Here is a 19664-nt window from a genome sequence, read left to right on the forward strand (position 1 = left end):
ATACATAATGAAGCACATTCCCTTTCTTCATGGAATCTAACATTTGTTCTTGTAATGTTCTTTTGTGTTTTTTCTCTGCAGACTTACCTGGCTAGTAGTATTTTGCTATAGAGTTGCTTTCTCTACAGAAAAATTGAGTTATATAATTGAGTCTTCTCAAATAGAAATTACTTATTTAATTATATGCTAGAGTGTAGGATTCTTCCCTGAAAAAAAAAAAGAACACATCAAAATCATCATCAATCATTTATTAATATTTACTGAATGTCCACTGGATGAATGATACCCTCACAGGTGTTGTACTTAGAATTGACTCACCACCACCTACCTTGTCATGATGTCTCAGTTGTAGACAGAAGAGTTGATGTTATGCTGTGTATGTGACTCTTTGGCCTTTTAGTGCTTTTTAGACCACCACAGATTGCAAATGGTTTTAATGCAGAAGGGTTTCTTGTTAAAGTCCCCACATGCTATGAAGTTTGTGTATTAACAGACTGCTTTTCCTGTTGATTTGTAGCAGTGAAGTCCAAGCTAGCTGTGACTGCCAGCATCCATGTGTACAGCATCCAGAAAGCCATGCTAAAGGACAGTGGGCCTCTGTTCAATACCGACTATGACATCCTTAAAAGCAACTTGCAGAACTGCAGCAAGTGAGCTCCTTAATGTTCCTTGTGGGCTTCTTTACGAATTGATTTTGTAAGATGTTTACACAGTGGCTGCCTCTTAAGAGTGAATGCCAAGTCTAGTAAAACCCCATTTATCTTGCAGTAAGACACATGCCTGGTTTTATTAGTACATCATAAGGTGAAAAATAGCAGCCACAACCCATACTGAAAACCCCAATGGACTCCCCATAAATCTATTTCTCATGTATTTATCCTGTCACCGCCACCAGAAATGTTTGTTATGTCCCCTCATTACTCCCTTACCCTAGTCTCTACTTGTCTAAATCCTACCCATTTTTCAAGAACCAGTTCAGATGTCTTTCAAAAACTATTTCTACTTTGTTATCCCTCTACCTTCCATCAAAAAACATTTGATCTTCCACAGCCAGGATCAGATCTTGTTCATCTTTTGTATTCTTTGTATCATCTTCCATGAGGAGATGGACTATATAATACACAGGCTTGTGTTGTGGCTTTGCTGCTTAGTAGTCTGGTGGCTTTGGACAAATTACTTAAACTCTTTGGCTTTGGCTTTTCATTTTTAAGCTTGAGCTTTGGCTTTTTCATTTTTAAATTAGATATAATAATGCCTATTTTGTGGGGTTGTAGAAGGGTTCAAGTCAGTTCCCCAGATGTATTAAGCACCTATTACTTTGACAGGTACTAAGTGAGATAATTTGAATTCATTCCACAAAGATCTGATGAGTACCTATGACATGCCACACACTATAGAGTGAATATGGCCCAATACCTGCTTATGGAACTGATGGTCCTATGGGAGACAATTACAGTATCATGTGACAGAGCTACAGTAGGAGTAATACCATGGGAGGATGTTTGGGGAGTATTCATCCTCCACTTTTGAGTGAGGAGGCAAAACGAAGGCTTCCTTGAGGGTGTGGAAACTAAGTGAAGCCTGAAGGCCTGAGTAGAAGTAGCTAGTTAAAGGAGAAGTAGGAATGTAAGGACAGAGCTACGAGAAAACCTGATGCTTGTGTGGGACCACAGTCCTTTTCTATGGCAGAAACTTAGAGTGAGAGGAAATAATGAGGTATAAGAATGGAAATAAGTGTCAGATTATATGCTTTGACTACTAGGATAAGGAGTTTAGACTTTATCTGAGGGCACCACTGAAGATTTTGAAGCCAAGGGATAAAATGATCAGAATTGTATTATAGAAAGATCACTTGGAAAAAAAAAAAAAGATCACTTGGGGGTGCCTGGGTAGCTCAGTCAGTTAAACATCTTGCTCTTGATTTTGGCTCAGGTCATGATCTCAGGGTTGTGAGATTGAGCCCTGTATTGGGCTCCATGTTCAGCAGGGAGTCTGCTTGAGATTCTTGCTCCCTCTTCCTTTGCCCCTCTCCTGCTCACACACTTGGACGTGCACGTTCTCTCTCTCTAGATAAATAAATAGAATCTTAAAAAATCACTTGGCTGCATTGGTGAACATAGATCAGAAGGGAATAATCAAGAGACAAAGCCATCATTGAAAAATATTGCAGTGATTCAGAGTGGAGATGACAGTTACCTGAAGTGTAGTAGTGATGTTGAGGGTGAAGAGGTATAAAGGTTAAAGAATCATGCTGTCAAAACCTGGATATTGTAATGCTTGGGGACCAGGGGTGGGGGGTGGAAGTAGGAGAGGGGTGTTCATGCTGTTAAGGGTGATGGCCACGTGTCTGACTTGGGTGTCTGCTTAGGTGATGGTGTCATCACCAAGAAAGGGAATATGTGGGGAGGAGTAGGCTTGGGGAGAGAAGGAAAATGATGAATTGGGTTTGAACATGTTGAATCTGGGAAACTTGTGGGGAGTTCAAGTGGAGATGTCCATGCAATAGTCCAGAGTTCAGGAGAGAAATTTGATGTGAAGATAGAAATTTTGAAATCAGAGAAAATAATTAATTGGGCCACAGCAGTAGATGTAGTCATGCAGAGAGAATGAATAGAATGAAAGAGGGCAGAAAGTAAAACTCTAGGCCACAATTACTAGCTATATAACCTTGAGCAAATTATTTAACCTCTTGGTGCCTCAGCTTCCTCATCAGTAAAATGAAGCTAGCAATAGTTCCAACATCAAAGGGTTGTCAAGGAGTAAATGAATATATATAAAATACTTACAATGGTGCTTGGAACATAGTAAGCACTATTTAAGTGATAACCGTTTTTCAAAAAATGGGCAAGAGAAGGGGAGCCTAAATGGGAGCAACCAGAGATGAAAGGAAAATCCCAAGAGATATGGGATTCTAAAAGCAAAGGAAAGCGTTTCAAGGAGGAACTGATTGACAATATTATACCTTGCTGAGAAGCTAAGTAAAATAGGAACTGAAGGGCAGCCTGGGTGGCGTAGCGGTTTAGTGCTGCCTTCAGCCCAGGGTGTGACCCTGGAGACCTGGGATCGAGTTCCACATTGGGCTCCCTGCAAGGAGCCTGCTCACTCCCTCTGCCTGTGTCTCTGCCTCTCTTTCTCTGTGTATACACTCTCATGAATAAATAAATAAAATCTAAAAAAAAAAAAAAAGGAACTGAGTCCATTGGATTTAGTGATGGCCTTGGTAAGAGAGTTTTCAGTGGAGTGACCAGATTCTGGTCAACTGAGTAAATGGGAGCATGAGAAAGTGGGACAGCAAATATAAACAACTCTTTCCAGGAAATTTGTGAAATGGAGAGAAAAGAGAGGTAACTAAAAAGGAATTGAGACTAAGGGAGGATATATACATTTTTAAAGTTGAGAAGGCTGACATGTATTATTAGGAAAGAGCCATAAAAGAAGAAATTGGTTGAAGCTACTGGGGAAGATGGGATAACTGATAGAACCAAGTTCTTGAGGAGAAATAGATAGAGACTTCCCGAACATAGTTTCTGAACTTCCATAAGAATAGGGGTTGTGTCTGTTTTGTACCCAAAATGTTCCTAGCAAATGGTTAAGCATTTGATAAGTAACTGTTGAGTGAATTAATGATAGACATTAGTTCTTTTTTCTACAGCTCAAAACCTTAAGTATAATAGGCATACAGATGTTTATTAAATAAGTAAATATAATTACATAGCTAAAGAATAATAATTTATAAGTGGTGTTTTTTAGGGAAGGATCCCAGGAAAAGATGAATACCCTGATATGTTTATGTAAATTATAAGATTCCAAATAACTTGTATTAAAATGTTGTCATGGCATATGAAGCTCTAAAAATCAGTTATTCTGTTGTACCTAATAAGTAAGCAAACAGGAATAAAGGTGACTCAAAAGTTGAAAATGAAATTTGCTCAGGGACCACTCAAGTAAACTTGGCAAGTAGAAATGTAGTCATAGGAAGCACTTTAATGAAATGTTACTTAAATACTTAAAGTATCATGGGTAGGAATGTGAAGAATTTATCTCCAATAAAGAAGTTTGTATTTGGTCCTGAGAATTATGGGCCAACTGAGATCTGACTCATTGTTTTGTGTGTTCTAAGAAGTGCTATGACAGGAAGAAAGTTGAAATTTTAGAACTGAGCAGATTCTTCTGCCTTCGGACATGTTCCCAGCCTAACTTGGTCTCTTCCTTATTGCTAGTTTCTGGTCCTGACCCTAAGGTGTGGATTGTAGACCAAATGGAGAAAGAGTCTGTCTCAGGGCCAACTTTAGATGTTGACAATGAAATGAAACATTGCACTTTTCCTCATACGTGGAAGCACTGCAAGGCTAGAGAGGAAGACTAGTGGGTGAAAGGAAATGATTTCCGTCTGTTCTTAACTCTGGTGCACAAAATATTTGTGTTAGTATGGGGTTTTCTGAAATGGACCATAGTAAATCAGTGGAAGATTCTTGGAGCTATTCACTCTAGCTTTGGGGCTGCTCAGTCTAAAGTTTTCTAAAATTAAATGATTTATCAGAGACTTTTTCTTAGGCTGGTTATTCTAGCAGTTAATCTTGAAGTTGTACTTGGTTGATCTCCTAGAAAATTACTATTACCATATAGTTTCTTTCTTAACCTCCATCTTCTCCCACTCCAAGTTGAGGTGATACATTGGAGAGAGAAACCAGAAGCCTCACTTCCAGAGACATCAGTTATCATTCTTTCACTAGTACTTCTGTGTGCCAGGTCTTGTACTGCATACTTAAAATACAAAAGATGAATAACGAATACCCTTCCTACATCCAAGGAGCTCTCACCTACCTCCAGTAAGCTAAAGACTGGGGGAAATGAAATGTCCTTTGTTAGAAAAGTTGGAGAACTTTGCTTTAAGTACAGCTATGATTTGTGTGAAACAGGCACATCTACAATGATTATAGAAGAGATGAATGTTCCCTTTAATATGCCACGTATACCGTTCCAGATTTCTTCACTTGGCTTTGGGCATACTTGTCTGCCTCTGTTGGTATTATTAGAAATTATTAGCAAACAACAGTGAAAGGACCACCAGTCATAGGAGCCAGAGGCTCTGTTCCCAGCTTCTTCCTTGTTTTAAAGTGTGATCCATTCTGGCCAGGATAGTTGCCAGGAAATTTGTTAATATTTAAAGTTAATAATTTTGGTTCAGTCAATATTTATTGTATATGTAGTCCTGTAAGTTGAAGGTCTTTAAAAACAAGAGATAACCATTTGATTTCCCAAGGATAGTGAAATTACTAATCTTTTGTTATTTTTAGTGCCCTTATTGTTTTGAATTAATATACTTTCTTGAGAAAAGTAAGGATACTCAAAATGGTACAGTAGAACAGTTCCAGTTCTGTTATTAACTAGACGTATAATCTAGGGCAAGTCCTTCAGTGTCTCTCCAATACTTGTTTTGTATCTAAATGAGAGTTTTGTGCAAAGTAATTTCTAAAATCCATTTTAGTTATAAAATTTTCTAATTTAATAGTATTAGAGTTAGAAACTATTATGTGGAAGAAGCAAGACTTTGAAACTAATGTAACATCTGTGACCTCAGGTTTAGTGCCATACAGTGTGCAGCTGCAGTGCCCAGAGCTCCTGCTGAATCCTCATCTTCTGAAAAGTTTGAGCAGTCAAATCTTCAAGTATCAAGTGAGACACCAGCCAATCATGAGTTGACAACCAATGGTCACAGTCCACCTACCTCCAAACAGATTTTACAGCAGCCCAAAGGAATAATGGGAATGTTTGCCTCTAAAGCTGTTTCTAAGACCCAAGATGTCAACAAAGAAACCAAAACAGAGACTAAAGAGGTAACAAATGTAAGTCTTCTTTAAAGGTATGTCTTTGTAGCTCAAAATGGTTAACTAGAAAAGCATTATAGTTCTAGTGGTAGTAATTTAATCACATAAGGTTCTGATATATAATAATATGTTCTAGTTTTTCTACTTTAGTCTGAATCCTTTAATTCTTGATATTCTCATCTGAAATAGTCCTTTTTCTTTCAATAAAGCTTCTCCCCAAATCCCTCCATTTCTCCTGTAAAATGGCCCTGTGCACATTGCAAAATTGTTGTGTACAAGCCAATTGAAATAAAGCATACAAAAATACTTGAAAATTACAAAGTTCAAGGAATTGTGTATTAGCAATACATCATTTTGGGAACATCTTATATTCTGAACTATGCCATGTATGCTTTTCTTCTTAGTATATTTAACATTCCCATTCTGTTTTATGAATTTTTGCTTTTTTCTTTATCTGTTTCCCTTAGTTTTTTATTATTCACTCATAATAAGTAACTTGAAGTACACCGAGTTAAGAAGTCTCATTAAAAAACTATTTAAAAATACTCCCAAAAAGCATAACTATTGTTATTACTGTTAATCCCTTCATTGTGATTTTACAACTTCCACTTTGGGAAAGGAGAGGGGAGTGGAGAGAAAACACTGTGTGCCAGTAGTTTGATCTTTGCCTAAATCCTCCTAACAGTTCAGTGAGGAGGAGAGATCTCCATTTTGTATGTGGTGAAACTAAGTGCTAGACTTTTTGAGTGATTTGCCTGGATATCAGATTGCTATTAAGTGGCACAACCAGCATTCAGATCCACTTGTAATTATTACAGATGTAACATTTTAGAGGTTCTCCCCTCCACCCCCCACCCCTTGTGTACCATATTGCCTTTGATCTGTTTTAATTCCATAAAACTAAGTAGTTTTTAAATATACTCAAAAGTTTAGACACATTCATGGATAGTAAGTCTGTAAGAACTATGAGTAACTAAACTTTGGAGATTAACATCGGAGGCTCTGGCCTGGATTTGTTCTTAAATCTAATGCCGACACATTTTGGCATGATTATGTTGTGATTGTGCCATCATGACACTGTGCCCTGGTATTGAAGAGATTGTTTACGATTACTACTTGAAGAACAGCCTAGACACTAGAAAAAAAATCATGTGTTTTCTGCTTTTAGGTATCTTCTGTAGGCAACAAGGCACCAGGAAAAGGGAATGTGATGAGCAATTTTTTTGGAAAAGCTGCTATGAGTAAGCATATTTTTACCTTCCTTTGATTAATCCATAAATGTTAGTATAACATATTTGAGGTAAAAGGCACCTTTTCCAGTTTTTGCCCATCTAGTATATCATTGTAGCCATCCTGCATCCTAACATAAATTTTCAGTCTCCTCACCAGTATATTGAATGGAAATAATCCAACTGGAACAGTGGATTTGATTTTATGGGTGAGCTGAGTTCAGTTTAGATCTCTTGGAGGGTAGTTTACTACTCCTGTTTTGACTTTCTGCCTTGAAAAGAGAATTTGTTTCATAGAGCTTTTGAAAATGGGTGACAAAATAGAAGGGAGGCTGCTTGGTTAAACAGTACAGTGTTGAGGTTAATATCCTAGGTGGTAGGGTCAGCTTGCCTCGTGTGACCATCATTAATTATTACCCCTGTCTCCCAGGGGGATGCAAAAACAAATCTCTTGACTTTCTATAGTTATTTTTTTGCAAATTACTCCTGGTAATGAACTAGACTTCAGTATGAATTAGAAGGGCCCAGATGGTACTGGCCTTTTGAAAATAATACTTTTTGAGAAAACAAAATTGCTTTTATTTAAATTTTTTTTGAAAATAAGAATTCATATGGAAAGAACCAGTAGTCACATATTTTCATACTTCTCATACCAAGTACACATCCCTCGAGGGTATGTGGCATAATACCAGAAAGAATTCAGGAGCCGCAGGATAATTATGGCACACTCTCTTGGACCATCAGTTTTACAAAGATCTTGTGGTAAGGCATTTTGTTACATGCCTATGCAAGCAAAATTAGTCAGAATTCTCCTTTCCCATGATGGTCAAATTAGTGGTTGGAGGAGGCTTTTGGGGAGATGGTGTGTGTTTGCCGTAAAAACTATCAGAGAAGGTTTTTGTGTTCTGAAAGTATATGGAAAATTTGATACTTTCAGGTTATTGGTAAGCATGTTGTATTGCAGGCAGAGTGCACAAGGAGGGCTCCCTACTTCTGTGAAAATCGTTGGTGCTAAGGTCACTGGCTTGCATGGCTGATACTGGTCCACTGAACTGAATCAGATTATGTGGTTTCTTGGTGACTTTTAGGTCCACTTTTGTTTTGTTTTGTTTCTTGTGCCTTTGTAACCAGTGAATTTAAAAAAATTTATTTCTAAAATATATAAGCCATGAATTTTTCCTAGTCACAGAAAAGTCAAGCCATACAGAAGTATACACTTATTTATTCATGTGTTTATTTAAGACATATTTACTGAGCAACTACTATGTACTTGGTGCTAATATGCATGGTGATACAATGGAAAAATCTCTCCAAAGGGTGAGATCTCTGCCCTTGTGGTCCTTATATACTAGTAGAGACCAACAAATAAATAAAGAATAAAATATTTAATGATCGTAATTGCTAGGCAGACAATAACAGTAATAGAGTAGGGAAACTGGATAAAATAAAAGAAATACTTACCTAATAAAAAGAATGGCTTTAAAAATAAATTTAAAAAAGGGATCCCTGGATGGTTCAGCAGTTTAGTGCCTGCCTTGGTCCCACATCAGGCTCCTTGCATGGAGCCTGCCTCTCCCTCTGCCTGTGTTCTGCCTTTCTCTCTGTTTCTCATGAATAAATAATATATTAAAAAAAAAAGAATGGCTTCTAAAGTTGATTTATTGAACAGATCTCTTTTAAGGATGAATGTTTAGACTAAAACAATGAATATTGGGCAGCCCGGGTGGCTCCGTGGTTTAGCACCGCCTTCAGTCCAGGGCCTGATCCTGGAGACCTGGGATTGAGTCCCACTTCAGGCTCCCTGTGTAGAGCCTGCTCCTCCCTCTGCCTGTGTCTCTGTCTCTCTCTCTCTCGTGAATAAATAAATAAAATCTTAAAAAAATAATAAAAATAAAACAATATATTTATTGTATTTGACACATGACAAGATCATTACAATGAAAATGAAGACAGTTGGATGAAAGTTGTGGGGACTTTGAAGCATTTAAAACTTAATGCTGGACAATAACAAGTGTTGGCAAGGATGTAGAGAAGTCAAACCCACATACATTGCTGTGGAGAATATAAAATAATATGCTTGCTCTAAAAACAGTATGGCAGTATTTCAAAAAGTTAAACAATTATCCAACACTTCCACTCCTACATATCTACTCAAGTGAATTAAAACTATATGTCCACACAGACACTTGTACAAAAGTGTTCATAGCAGCATTATTCATAATAGCCTAAAAGTGGAAACAACCCAAAGGTCCATCATCTGATGAATGAATAAACAAAATGTGATATAACCACACAATGGAGTATTACTATTATTTATTTTAAGATTGTATTTATTAGAGAGAGAGCACATGCATGTGTGTGTACAGAGAGGGAGAAGGACAAGCAGACTCCCCACCCAGTGGGGAGCCTGATGCAGGGCTTGATCTCAGGACCTCAAGATCACAACCTAAGCCAAAGTCGGATGCTCAACTGACTGAGCCACCCAGGTGCCCCACAATGAAATATTATTGAGCCGTAAAAAAAGGAATGAGGGCAGCCCCAGTGGCCCAGCGGTTTAGTGCCGCCTTCAGCCTGGGGTGTGATCCTGGAGACCCGGGATCGAGTCCCACGTCAGGCTCCCTGCACAGAGCCTGTTTTTCCCTCTGCCTGTTTTCTCTCTCTCTCTCTCTCTCTCTCTCTCTCTCTCTCTCTCTCTCTCTCTCTCACTCTGTCATGAATAACTAAAATCTTAAAAAAAAAAAAAAAGGAATGAACCCATACTATAATATGGATGAACTTTGAAACACGTGAAATGAAAGAAGCTAGACAGGAAAGGCCACATACTATATAATTCCATTTATTTTTTTAATTTTTTTTTATTTTTTTTTAAATTTATTTATTTATGATAGAGAGAGAGAGAGAGAGAGAGGCAGAGACACAGGCAGAGGGAGAAGCAGGCTCCATGCACCGGGAGCCCGACGTGGGATTCGATCCCGGATCTCCAGGATCGCGCCCTGGGCCAAAGGCAGGCCCTAAACCGCTGCGCCACCCAGGGATCCCCTATAATTCCATTTATACAAATTTCCAGAATAGGCAAATCTTTAGAGACCAAATGTAGATTATTAGTAGATTAGTATTGTGGACTGGGTTGGGATTGAAGAGTGACTGCTAATGGGTACAGGGTTCCTTTTTGGGGTGATGAAAATGTTCTAAAATTGGACGGCGGTGATGTTTGCACAATCAAAAACCACTGAATTTTACACTTTTTAAAAAAATTTTACACTTTAAAAGGGTAAATTTTTTGGTATGTGAATTATCTCATTAATAAGAACTTTAATGCTTAGTATGAGAAAAATTACAGCTTTGGTGACGAAATTAAGAGGTCATCTGTATCTTATCAAGGTGTTTCATATTTCCTTGAGTATAAGAAGGAGATGCTTTTATTTTTTATTTTTTTAAAAGATTTTATTTATTCATGAGAGACACAGAGAAAGAGGCGCAGAGACACAGGCAGAGAGAGAAGCAGGCTCCATGCAGGGAGCCTGATGTGGGACTCGATCCTAGGTCTCCAGGAACATGCCCTGGGCCAAAGGCAGTGCTAAACCGCTGAGCCACCCGGGCTGCCCTAGGAGATGCTTTTAATTAGTCAAATGCTACAAATGACTTGATCATTCAGATTAAAAGAAAGAAATGTGATTAAATTTTCCTTAACCATAGTCTGAGAATGTTTCAGTGAACTGCCTCTTTGCCAGCTAATTGGCCAATTGTAGTTGCATATGTGAATGAGTTGAGAGTTCTTCAAATACTGTGAAACCACAACAAAGAGTAAAAACTCTGGGTACTGAAACTGTTTGGTCACTGGTATTTTAATTAACATCAGTTTCTTGCAATTGGTAAACTCAATGCAATAGCCTCACTTTCCTTATCCCAAGAGGGAGGGAGGAAATAGTTAACAGTTTTTTGTAATTTTAAAACAACTGCTATCAATATGATATAAATTCTGTAACAGAATTCATTTTTTTTAAAAGATTTTATTTATTTATTCGTTAGAGACCCAGAGAAAGAGAGAGGCAGAGACACAGGCAGAGGGAGAATCAGGCTCCTTTCAGGGAGCCCGATGCAGGACTGGATCCCAGGACTCCAGGATCATGCCCTGGGCCAAAGGCAGGTGCTAAACTGCTGAGCCACCCAGGCTGTCCCATGTAACAGAATTCAAAATGTGCATAAACTTTAAGGATATACATGCAACTTTAGAGAACTGGGTTTTTTGTTGTTATTGTTTTGTTTTTTTTGTTTGTTTTGACTATCACTTTAGTCCCTGTTCCTAACAAATTACTTGGCACATAGTATACTATCGGGAATGATAGATTAATATTGCACGGTGAGGTTATATATCATACTGACTCGATCTCCTGGCGATGCATGTTTACTCTCGTACAATTTGGTATAAAAGTTTGAGGAGTACTGATACTTGAGAACATCAGTTTTGAAAAGGCAGGGGAGAATGCCATCATTCTCTGATAGATTCCACCATTCAGAATTCTTAGTAAAGTCTTCAAAAAAAATTAAATATAAACAGATTGCATGTTATACTTTTATCCATCATCTGTTCTTTCAAATAATTTACTTTATAAGTTGTTATACTAAGCAATGTATAATGGCTAAGGCTAAGGTATCAATGGTTTTTTTTTTATGTATATACTATAGCTGGTTTAAGCATATAACCAAAGCTACTTATTGAAGAACCTTATGCTGTTCCCAGCTTTGTTTGAGTATTTTGTGACTTCTCTTGAAAAACACTATTATTCATTATAGCACAAAGGCTATTCTTATATATATAATTTCTCAGATGGCTAGGCCCATCTTGCTTGCATTTCTTAGTCCTCTGCACAGCATAGTAGTTGTTTTTGTGTTTTTCAGCTTGGTGTAGGGAAAGAGGTAAGGATTTTGAGGGGTTAAACTGACCTACATTCAAATCTTGACTCAGCCTTTTTTTATCAGTGTTACCTTGGATAAGTCATGTAACTTCACATACTAATCCTTTTTAATCCTTAAAGTAATCTCATAAATATTACTTCAGTTTTTTTTTTTTTTTTTTTTTTTTAGAGAAGATTGACCTTTAGGTCACTTACCCAGAGTAAAACAATTTGAATCAAACTTTTCTGATTCCAAAGTAGTCTTTTAATTATATATCATTAAGATAGTAGTGATATAATAAGAGTATCCAGGTTTAAGAAGATAGAAAACAAGATCTTGGTATGAATTTCTGTTGTCACTTTTTGAAAACTGTGTACTCTTGGGACACATCTTTTATCCCTCAGACTCTTAATTTTCTCATCAAATAAATAAGAATGATGTTACCTCATAAAGTTGTATTTGCTTTTTGTAAGCCCTGCTTTTACTATTATTTGGCCTGGGGGCTGTGATATAATGAGGGATTAGCAAGAGGCAGAAATGAAAACAGTTATAGGTAGGGTGGTAGTTGGAAAGGAGAAATGTTCTCTGACTAGACCCTGAGTTCTGTTAAGACAGGACTGTTTTTTATCCCTTTAGCCTCTGCCTCTAACAAATTACTTGGCACTTAGTAGACTGTCAGGGGAATGATAGATTAATATTGCACGGTGAGGTTATATATCATCTGCTATACTGTATTTGTAGATAAACTTAAAGTCAATTTGGATTCAGAACAAGCAGTTAAAGAAGAAAAAACAGTGGAGCAACCTCCAGTGTCTGTCACTGAACCAAAGCTGGCAGTCCCTACAGGCCTGAAGAAATCCAGCAAAAAAGCAGAGCCTGTTAAGATGCAGCAGAAGGAAAAAAAAAGGTAGGAAAATTTTGTTGCCTGTAGGAGAAGAGCGTCTCTGCTGGGGGTGAGAAGGTCTGTTTGAGCTTATTGACATGCAGTTTTCAGTTGAGTACTAAATCCCACTTAATGCCTTAGGGATGCAGCTGTATAACCAAAATGAAGAGAGAAGCTAAGTAGCTTATCTAGTGAAGTAGAACTGTGGAATCAGCCAGTTTAGATGATTTAGAGCCCAAAGCCAGAGTTTTGGGCCCCATCGATCTAAATTGATTGTCTTTTTTTCTTTACTTTGTTTTAAATTTGTGGACATAGCATAAGTGTGCCTGATTGTGTCTGTTTTGCACTTCAGATTGCCAAGTGAAGGGTTGCTGTTTCCAGTTATATTTAAGAGAAAAAGTTCTTTGTTTTCTTTTTATATCAATGAGTTTATTTTTCAAGTGGTAAAATGTAATTAGAAAAGAAAATAAAAAGCACACAAGCTGTTAAAAATGGATCCAGGAATTTGAGACACTACCTCATAGTTGGTAGGAATTAGTCTGTTGAAAGAAATTCTAAAGACACTGTCAGCACTGATAGGCCCAGGAATACTTGACTTTTGTAGCAAGACTGGGGCTACTCTAGTAGAAAACATCAACAAAATGCTGAAGTTCCAAAGGGTCAAGGCTCTGTCCAGTAGGCCTTACCTCCTAGGAATATGTGACGTGGTTGGATTAAAATGTCACTATCCCATGGGAAAAGCACTCATGGTTGATGGCTATAGCCAGGTTACAGCCATTTCATTACCAAGTATGATGTTAACTGTATGTTTTTAGTAGATGCCCTTTACCAGACAGAGGCAATCCTTTTCTATTCCTAGTTTGCAGAGAGGTGTTGTATGAGTGGGTGAATTTTGACAGATGCTTTTTCTACATTTATTGAGATGATCATTTGGTGTTACTGTTAAGGTGGGGAATTTACCTTAATTGGTTTTAAAATGTTAAACCAACCTTGCATTCTTGAGATAAACCTCACTTTGGTCATAATAGGTTATCCTTTTTATAAATTGTTGGATGCTATCTGCTAATATTATAAGGATATTTTTGCCACTGTATCTGTGAGGGCTACACATCAGTTATTTTCTTTTCTGATAATGTCTTTATCAGATTTCAGTATCAAAGTTATGCTAGCCTCATAAAATTAGCTGGGAGCAGTGTCCTGTTTTCTGAAAGAGTATAAGATATGCATTATTTTTTTTTTTCGTTAAAGGTTTGATAAAATTCACCAGTGAATCCGAGCCCAGAGTTATCTTTGTGGGAAGGTTTATTTTATTTATTTGATTTTTAAAATAGAGCTATTCAGATTTTCTTGTTTCTTATTGGGTCAGTTTTGCTTATGTTTTTAAAGGAATTTATTCTAATTTGTTGAGTTTATTGCCATAAAGTTCCTAATTCAGCTTTATTCTTTGAGTATCTGTAGAATCTGTACTTATCACTACAGATTCCTTCATTCTTTCATTCCTAATATTGGCAATATGTAGTTTTGTCTTCTTCTAATCAGGGTTATAAAAGGGTTTATTAAATTTATTAATCGTTAGCCCCAAAATAACAATTTTTGGCTTTAATTTTTTCTATTTTATTTCATTGATTTCTGCTCTTTGTTATTTTTTCCTACTCATTTGGCATTTAATTTGTTGTTTTTTTCTAGCTTGAGTTAGAAAGGTAAATTGATATTTAAAGTTACATAAGAAGTAAGTTACTTGAAGATAAAAACTATGTCTCATACATATTTGAGTAGTGTGATAGAGTATCCAGAGGAGCTAACTAATGTCAAGATAGAGTCTAGGTTTTTATTATGTCATTAGAATCACCTTAAGGTCTTAAGTCTATACCTTTGCCCATATTTCTCTTTAAAATATTTATCTCCCTTTTTTATCTGATACACTTCCACTTAGCTTTCAGTTTTCAAATAAGAGTTTTGTCCCATAGCATTTTGTTCATCCAGTAATATTTATCACATTGTCTCCTGTGTATTGGTTTTTATTTCTCTTGCCAGAGCTTCTTGAGAACAGTATTTTCTTCATCTTTCATCATCCGTGTTTAGCAAAGAGCCTATGTGTACGTAGTAGCTGCTTATTTAATGCTTGTTGAATGATTGAAATGCCAATAGAAGTAAGAAGGAATTTGTAGTGATTCTTTATGAATTGGTGAGTAGCTTCTAATGATCTATATAGAGAGCTAGAAAAATGTTTAATTCTGGTCACCCCATGAAGAGACTAGGTTGTCAAGAGAATATCCTTAAAAAGAATCCTTATTAGTCTACTTTGACTCTTCTGGAATTAAGACCATGAGTTACGAAGCAAGACTCATAATAGCATATAAATACTCATATTTTTATTTTGTGTAACACGCTTAAATTTTTCCTGAATAGCAACAGGGGGAAGCGAGTGGAGTTATCTGATGATGAAACAAAAGAAACTGAAAATATGAAGAAAAAGAGGAGAAGAATCAAACTTCCTGAGTCTGATAGCAGTGAAGATGAAGGTGAGCATTGCTATTAATTTTTGGCTAATGGGATTGTCTCAGTCAGGCTGCTATAACAAAAATACCATACACTGGATAGCTTAAATAAGACAAATTTGTTCCTCACAGTTCTGAAGACTGAGAAGTCCAAAATCAAGGCACTGTCTGATGTGTGGTTCTGGATGAGGAGCTCTCTTTCTAGTTTGTAGGATACCTTCTTGCCATATCTTCACGTGGTAGAGAGAGAAATCCTCTCTCTTATATGGACAGTAATCTCATTCCATTAATTACTTCCCCCACGGCCTCACCTCTAGTAATTCCATTAATTACTTCCCCACGGCCTCACCTCACCTCACCTCTAAGGATTAAAGCTTCAGCATATGAATTTTGGGGGAACACAAACATTCAGTCCGTAGCAGGAGTCAATTCTTATGATGCTCAGGGAGTTAAGAAGTAATTTATTATAGATCACAGTAACAGTAGCAATCCTAGTATTGTGAGACATATAGCACCATTAAAGTCTCCATTAGCCTTTTGACCAGAACTGTCATTTTCTGGTAATGTACGAAAATAACAAATATGAAAGAGAATAAGGATTATTATTATATATATTATCAAAGACCTTTTCTCTTTAGAAAATGAAATGGGGATATGCTTTTGGCCAACTTCATGTCAGTCTTTTAAAATGGGTAATATTGTAGGCATCAAGGGTGGAGGTGGTACAGTGGTGTTCTGCACCACATAAGTATAACTGTGCTAAGATTAAAAATCTATAGTTCATTGTTGAAAGGGAACCATGAACCTTTTCGGTTTCAGGCTGTGGGCTCTATTTTAAGATAAATAGAATAAGGACAAGATTCTTACCTGGAAAATTAATGTGCCTTTTCAAAGAATATCAAGTATTCTAATATCAAGATCTCTTCCCAAAGAGTGTAAATGTGTAAATGAAGGTGTAAAGAAAGAATAGGCTGCTAAGGAGAAAGATGCCTTGGTTGAACTGATACGCCAGATGACTTTTACCCTGCTTTGAGAATAGTGATGAAAAGCTTGAGTTTCTGTAATCAGTTCTCCATGATTTTTTGCCATGCTGGGTATAAAAGATTTTGAGGGGTTAGAGAAATCTAAATCTAGTCCAAAGGAATTCAGCAAAAGGTACAAAGACAAACTGATGCTAAAAGAGATTAAAGAAGAATAACAAATATGGAAAAAACCTGTTCTGCTGTTGTGGGACAAAATAAACTGGCTAGACTCTACTCTTACCAGAAACTGCTGGAAGATCTGAAAATGGCAGAGGAGGCTCCCCCAAAGCAACTCAGCAACGGTATATGTACAAATGAGTGAAAAACCAAATTGTATAAACAAATGACTATAATGCAAAAGAGATGAACAGACCTAAGAAATTACACAAGGAAATTAAATCTGTGATAGAGGTACATCTTTGACTCTTCAATGGATTTAGATCCTAATAGCCATGCTTACATGTTAGAGGTTATAGGCTTTTTTTATTAATTTAAATTCAATTTGCCAACATATAACACCCAGTGCTCATCCCATCAAGTGCCCTCCTTAGTGCCTGTCACCCATGGAGTTTATGGCCTTTTGATATCCTGTGAGAGGTATAGTGCCTACCAGAGCTGTGACTATTTAATGACTTTGGACTAGGTAGAAATAGGGCATTGTGAGCATCCCAGAGCGACAGTTGCTATATACTCATTGCATGTGCTTTATCAAAATGACCAAGACTACTGAAAAGAAGATACCCAAACATGTGGATGCAACAAGAACCATCAAGAAACATTCTGACTAGTTAAGAATTACGGAGAAATGGAGGCAACTCCATGCAGATATATGGGGAAAATAATTAGGAAGTAACAGAGATATGTGCTAATTGGAATAGTCTTCCCTATTTCAACCAGGAAAAGGACTTGGGGAAGATTCTGGAAGAGTCTTTCAAGCCAGCAGCCTAATGTACTTAGAAAAGGTAAACTAGATACTTTAGTGAAAGGAGTCACCTCTAAGTCAAGGAATTACTACGGTTAAGCACTCATTATGTACTTCTGAAATATCTCTGTAGTTCTGATCCTTAGCCCACAAAAATAGTACCTGTGGGTGATTAGAAATATGAGTGGGGCTATTAGTTTGGAAAGAAGAGAGAAGAAATGTGATAGAAGTGGATAACCCATAATAATAGATAATACTGGGACGCCTGGGTGGCTCAGTGGTTTAGCACTGCCTTTGACCCAGGGCATGATCCTGGAGTCCCGTGATCGAGTCCCGCATCGGGCTTCCTGCATGGAGCCTGCTTCTCCCTCTCCCAATGTCTCTGCCTCTTTCTCTCTCTATGTCTCTCATGAATAAATAAATAAAATCTTTAAAAAATAATAAGACTATAGATGAGAGGCTCAGATTTTTTAATCTAGAAAAGATAATTTTTAGGATCTGACTAAATACATAAACCTTTGCCATTTTATTCCTGAATTGTTTGTCTCAAAGCCAATGGGCTTTTATTTTAAACCTTCACACGGTCTCTAACCTGTTACCATTTTATTACCAGTATATACTATTCAGTATGCTGACTTCAGCTAGAAATTAGTAGATGAGCAACAGGAGTAAGGGAAATGGCAGAGACTTTGGAGTCAAACAGACCTGGGTTTAAATCTTACCTCTGCCACTTACTGTGTGACTTTAGGCAGATTGTTTAACTTCTCCACTTCCTTGTTTCCCCATTTCTAAATTGGGGATGTTATCACACACTGTGTAGGTTTTTATGAACATCAAGTAAGATACATCAACAGTACCAGGACAGTGGTTGATATAGCAGGTTTTCTTACAGTTCACCCCACTTTTTCTATGGAAGTGTTCTGTAAGTGCTAAACAATAGTAAGTCTCTTAGAAATTCTGTTCAACTTCATATCTTTAACTACTCAGGGGACTTTTCCTTTGTTTCTCTTCCTGGCAGTCATAAGCACCTTTAGCAGTTCTACGTACTCTGTTTATAAAGCAAGAGAGGCCAGACCCAGAAAGAAATCACATTAAGAGTAATGTCCACATTGCTAGAAAGAAATAGTTTTAATTTTAAGTTTTGCTGACATTTTCAGTTTTTGCAAATTGCTTATGGAGAATGTTAAGCAAATGACCTTCCTCTTTTTAGAGTCAGATAAGTAGTTTAAAAAATTTCCTAGGAACCTATGAATGATTTCCAGGAATTGTAATTATCTGTCTCTGCCATAGAACTCATTGATTAAACAGTGATTACATTGCTGGATCCCTGAAATTAGTTTTACCACAGTTCTTATTCTGCCCCAATAAAGGTTGCTTTCCTGGGGTAAGTGTTAGCATTTACCACCTGAGTACCTTTTCATCTGAAGGGCTGCAAATTCATTACAAATATTTTTAAAATACACTAATGTAAAACATTCCTTATGCTTATGTCTCTAAAAATATATCAAGGGAGAATGCTTGCCCTGATGGTAAAAACTAAAGTAGATAAACATGGGTTATAGCATATGAATGTGGCCAAATTTTTAAAAATCTTTGAATCTCAGGTAAATAAAATAATGGAAATAGTGATTTTTGTTGGGTTATTATGAAAATGAATGATTAATGTTTGTAAAGCCCAGAAGATTCTAGTTGTTTTCCCCATCCTTCCTTCCTTAAAATATTTTACTTAGGGGATCCCTGGGTGGCACAGCGGTTTGGCGCCTGCCTTTGGCCCAGGGCGCGATCCTGGAGACCCGGGATCGAATCCCACGTCGGGCTCCCGGTGCATGGAGCCTGCTTCTCCCTCTGCATATGTCTCTGCCTCTGCCTCTCTCTCTCTCTCTCTCTCTCTCTCTCTCTCTCTCTCTATCATAAATAAATAATAATAAAAAAATTTAAAAAAATTTTTACTTAAAAAATTTTCTTATAGTGAGACACAATTTGAAAAATTAAATAAATAGAAGTTTTGTAATAGATAGTAACCTTTCCCGTCTGACTCATCTAATTGACTGATGCTTCTCTTGTCAACTTTTCTCCCATCTGCCTTCCATCTTCTGGGAATTTGTTGAAAATTCTTATTCATTACAAGTTCCTGGCTCTCTCTTTTCTCTTCCCTGTTATGGTGTAGGGATAGGGGTGGAGGGGCAGGTTCACAGCATTTCATTCCTTTGCCATCACCATCATTGTAATGATTCTCTTTTGGGGGATGTGGGAAGGGAGAGGGACGTTTATGCTGACTCTTCTTTGACCCAGAAGTCCCTCATCCCAAATTTAGTTCAGAAAATGATTGTTTTCCTTTATTAAAAATACTGTGTTCAGTGCCAGGGGAATTGTGGTGTCTCTGCCT

General features: G+C 37.2%; 1 protein-coding gene across 2 annotated transcripts in view; it reads left to right on the forward strand.

Moving 5' to 3' along the window:
* Positions 1–19664, forward strand: part of POLD3 (DNA polymerase delta 3, accessory subunit) — a 50461-nt gene that overhangs the window by 20149 nt on the left and 10648 nt on the right. Inside the window, exons 5-9 of one of the 2 annotated variants that reach the window (XM_055320817.1) lie at positions 518–650; positions 5582–5846; positions 6997–7069; positions 12695–12860; positions 15246–15358. In XM_055320817.1, coding sequence (XP_055176792.1) covers positions 518–650; positions 5582–5846; positions 6997–7069; positions 12695–12860; positions 15246–15358 — 750 coding nt within the window. The remainder of the gene's footprint in view (positions 1–517; positions 651–5581; positions 5847–6996; positions 7070–12694; positions 12861–15245; positions 15359–19664) is intronic. The other variant, XM_055320818.1, reaches the window with a different exon arrangement.

The sequence above is a fragment of the Nyctereutes procyonoides genome, unplaced genomic scaffold (assembly GCF_905146905.1).
Source record: "Nyctereutes procyonoides isolate TBG_1078 unplaced genomic scaffold, NYPRO_anot_genome, whole genome shotgun sequence".
Lineage (NCBI taxonomy): Eukaryota > Metazoa > Chordata > Mammalia > Carnivora > Canidae > Nyctereutes > Nyctereutes procyonoides.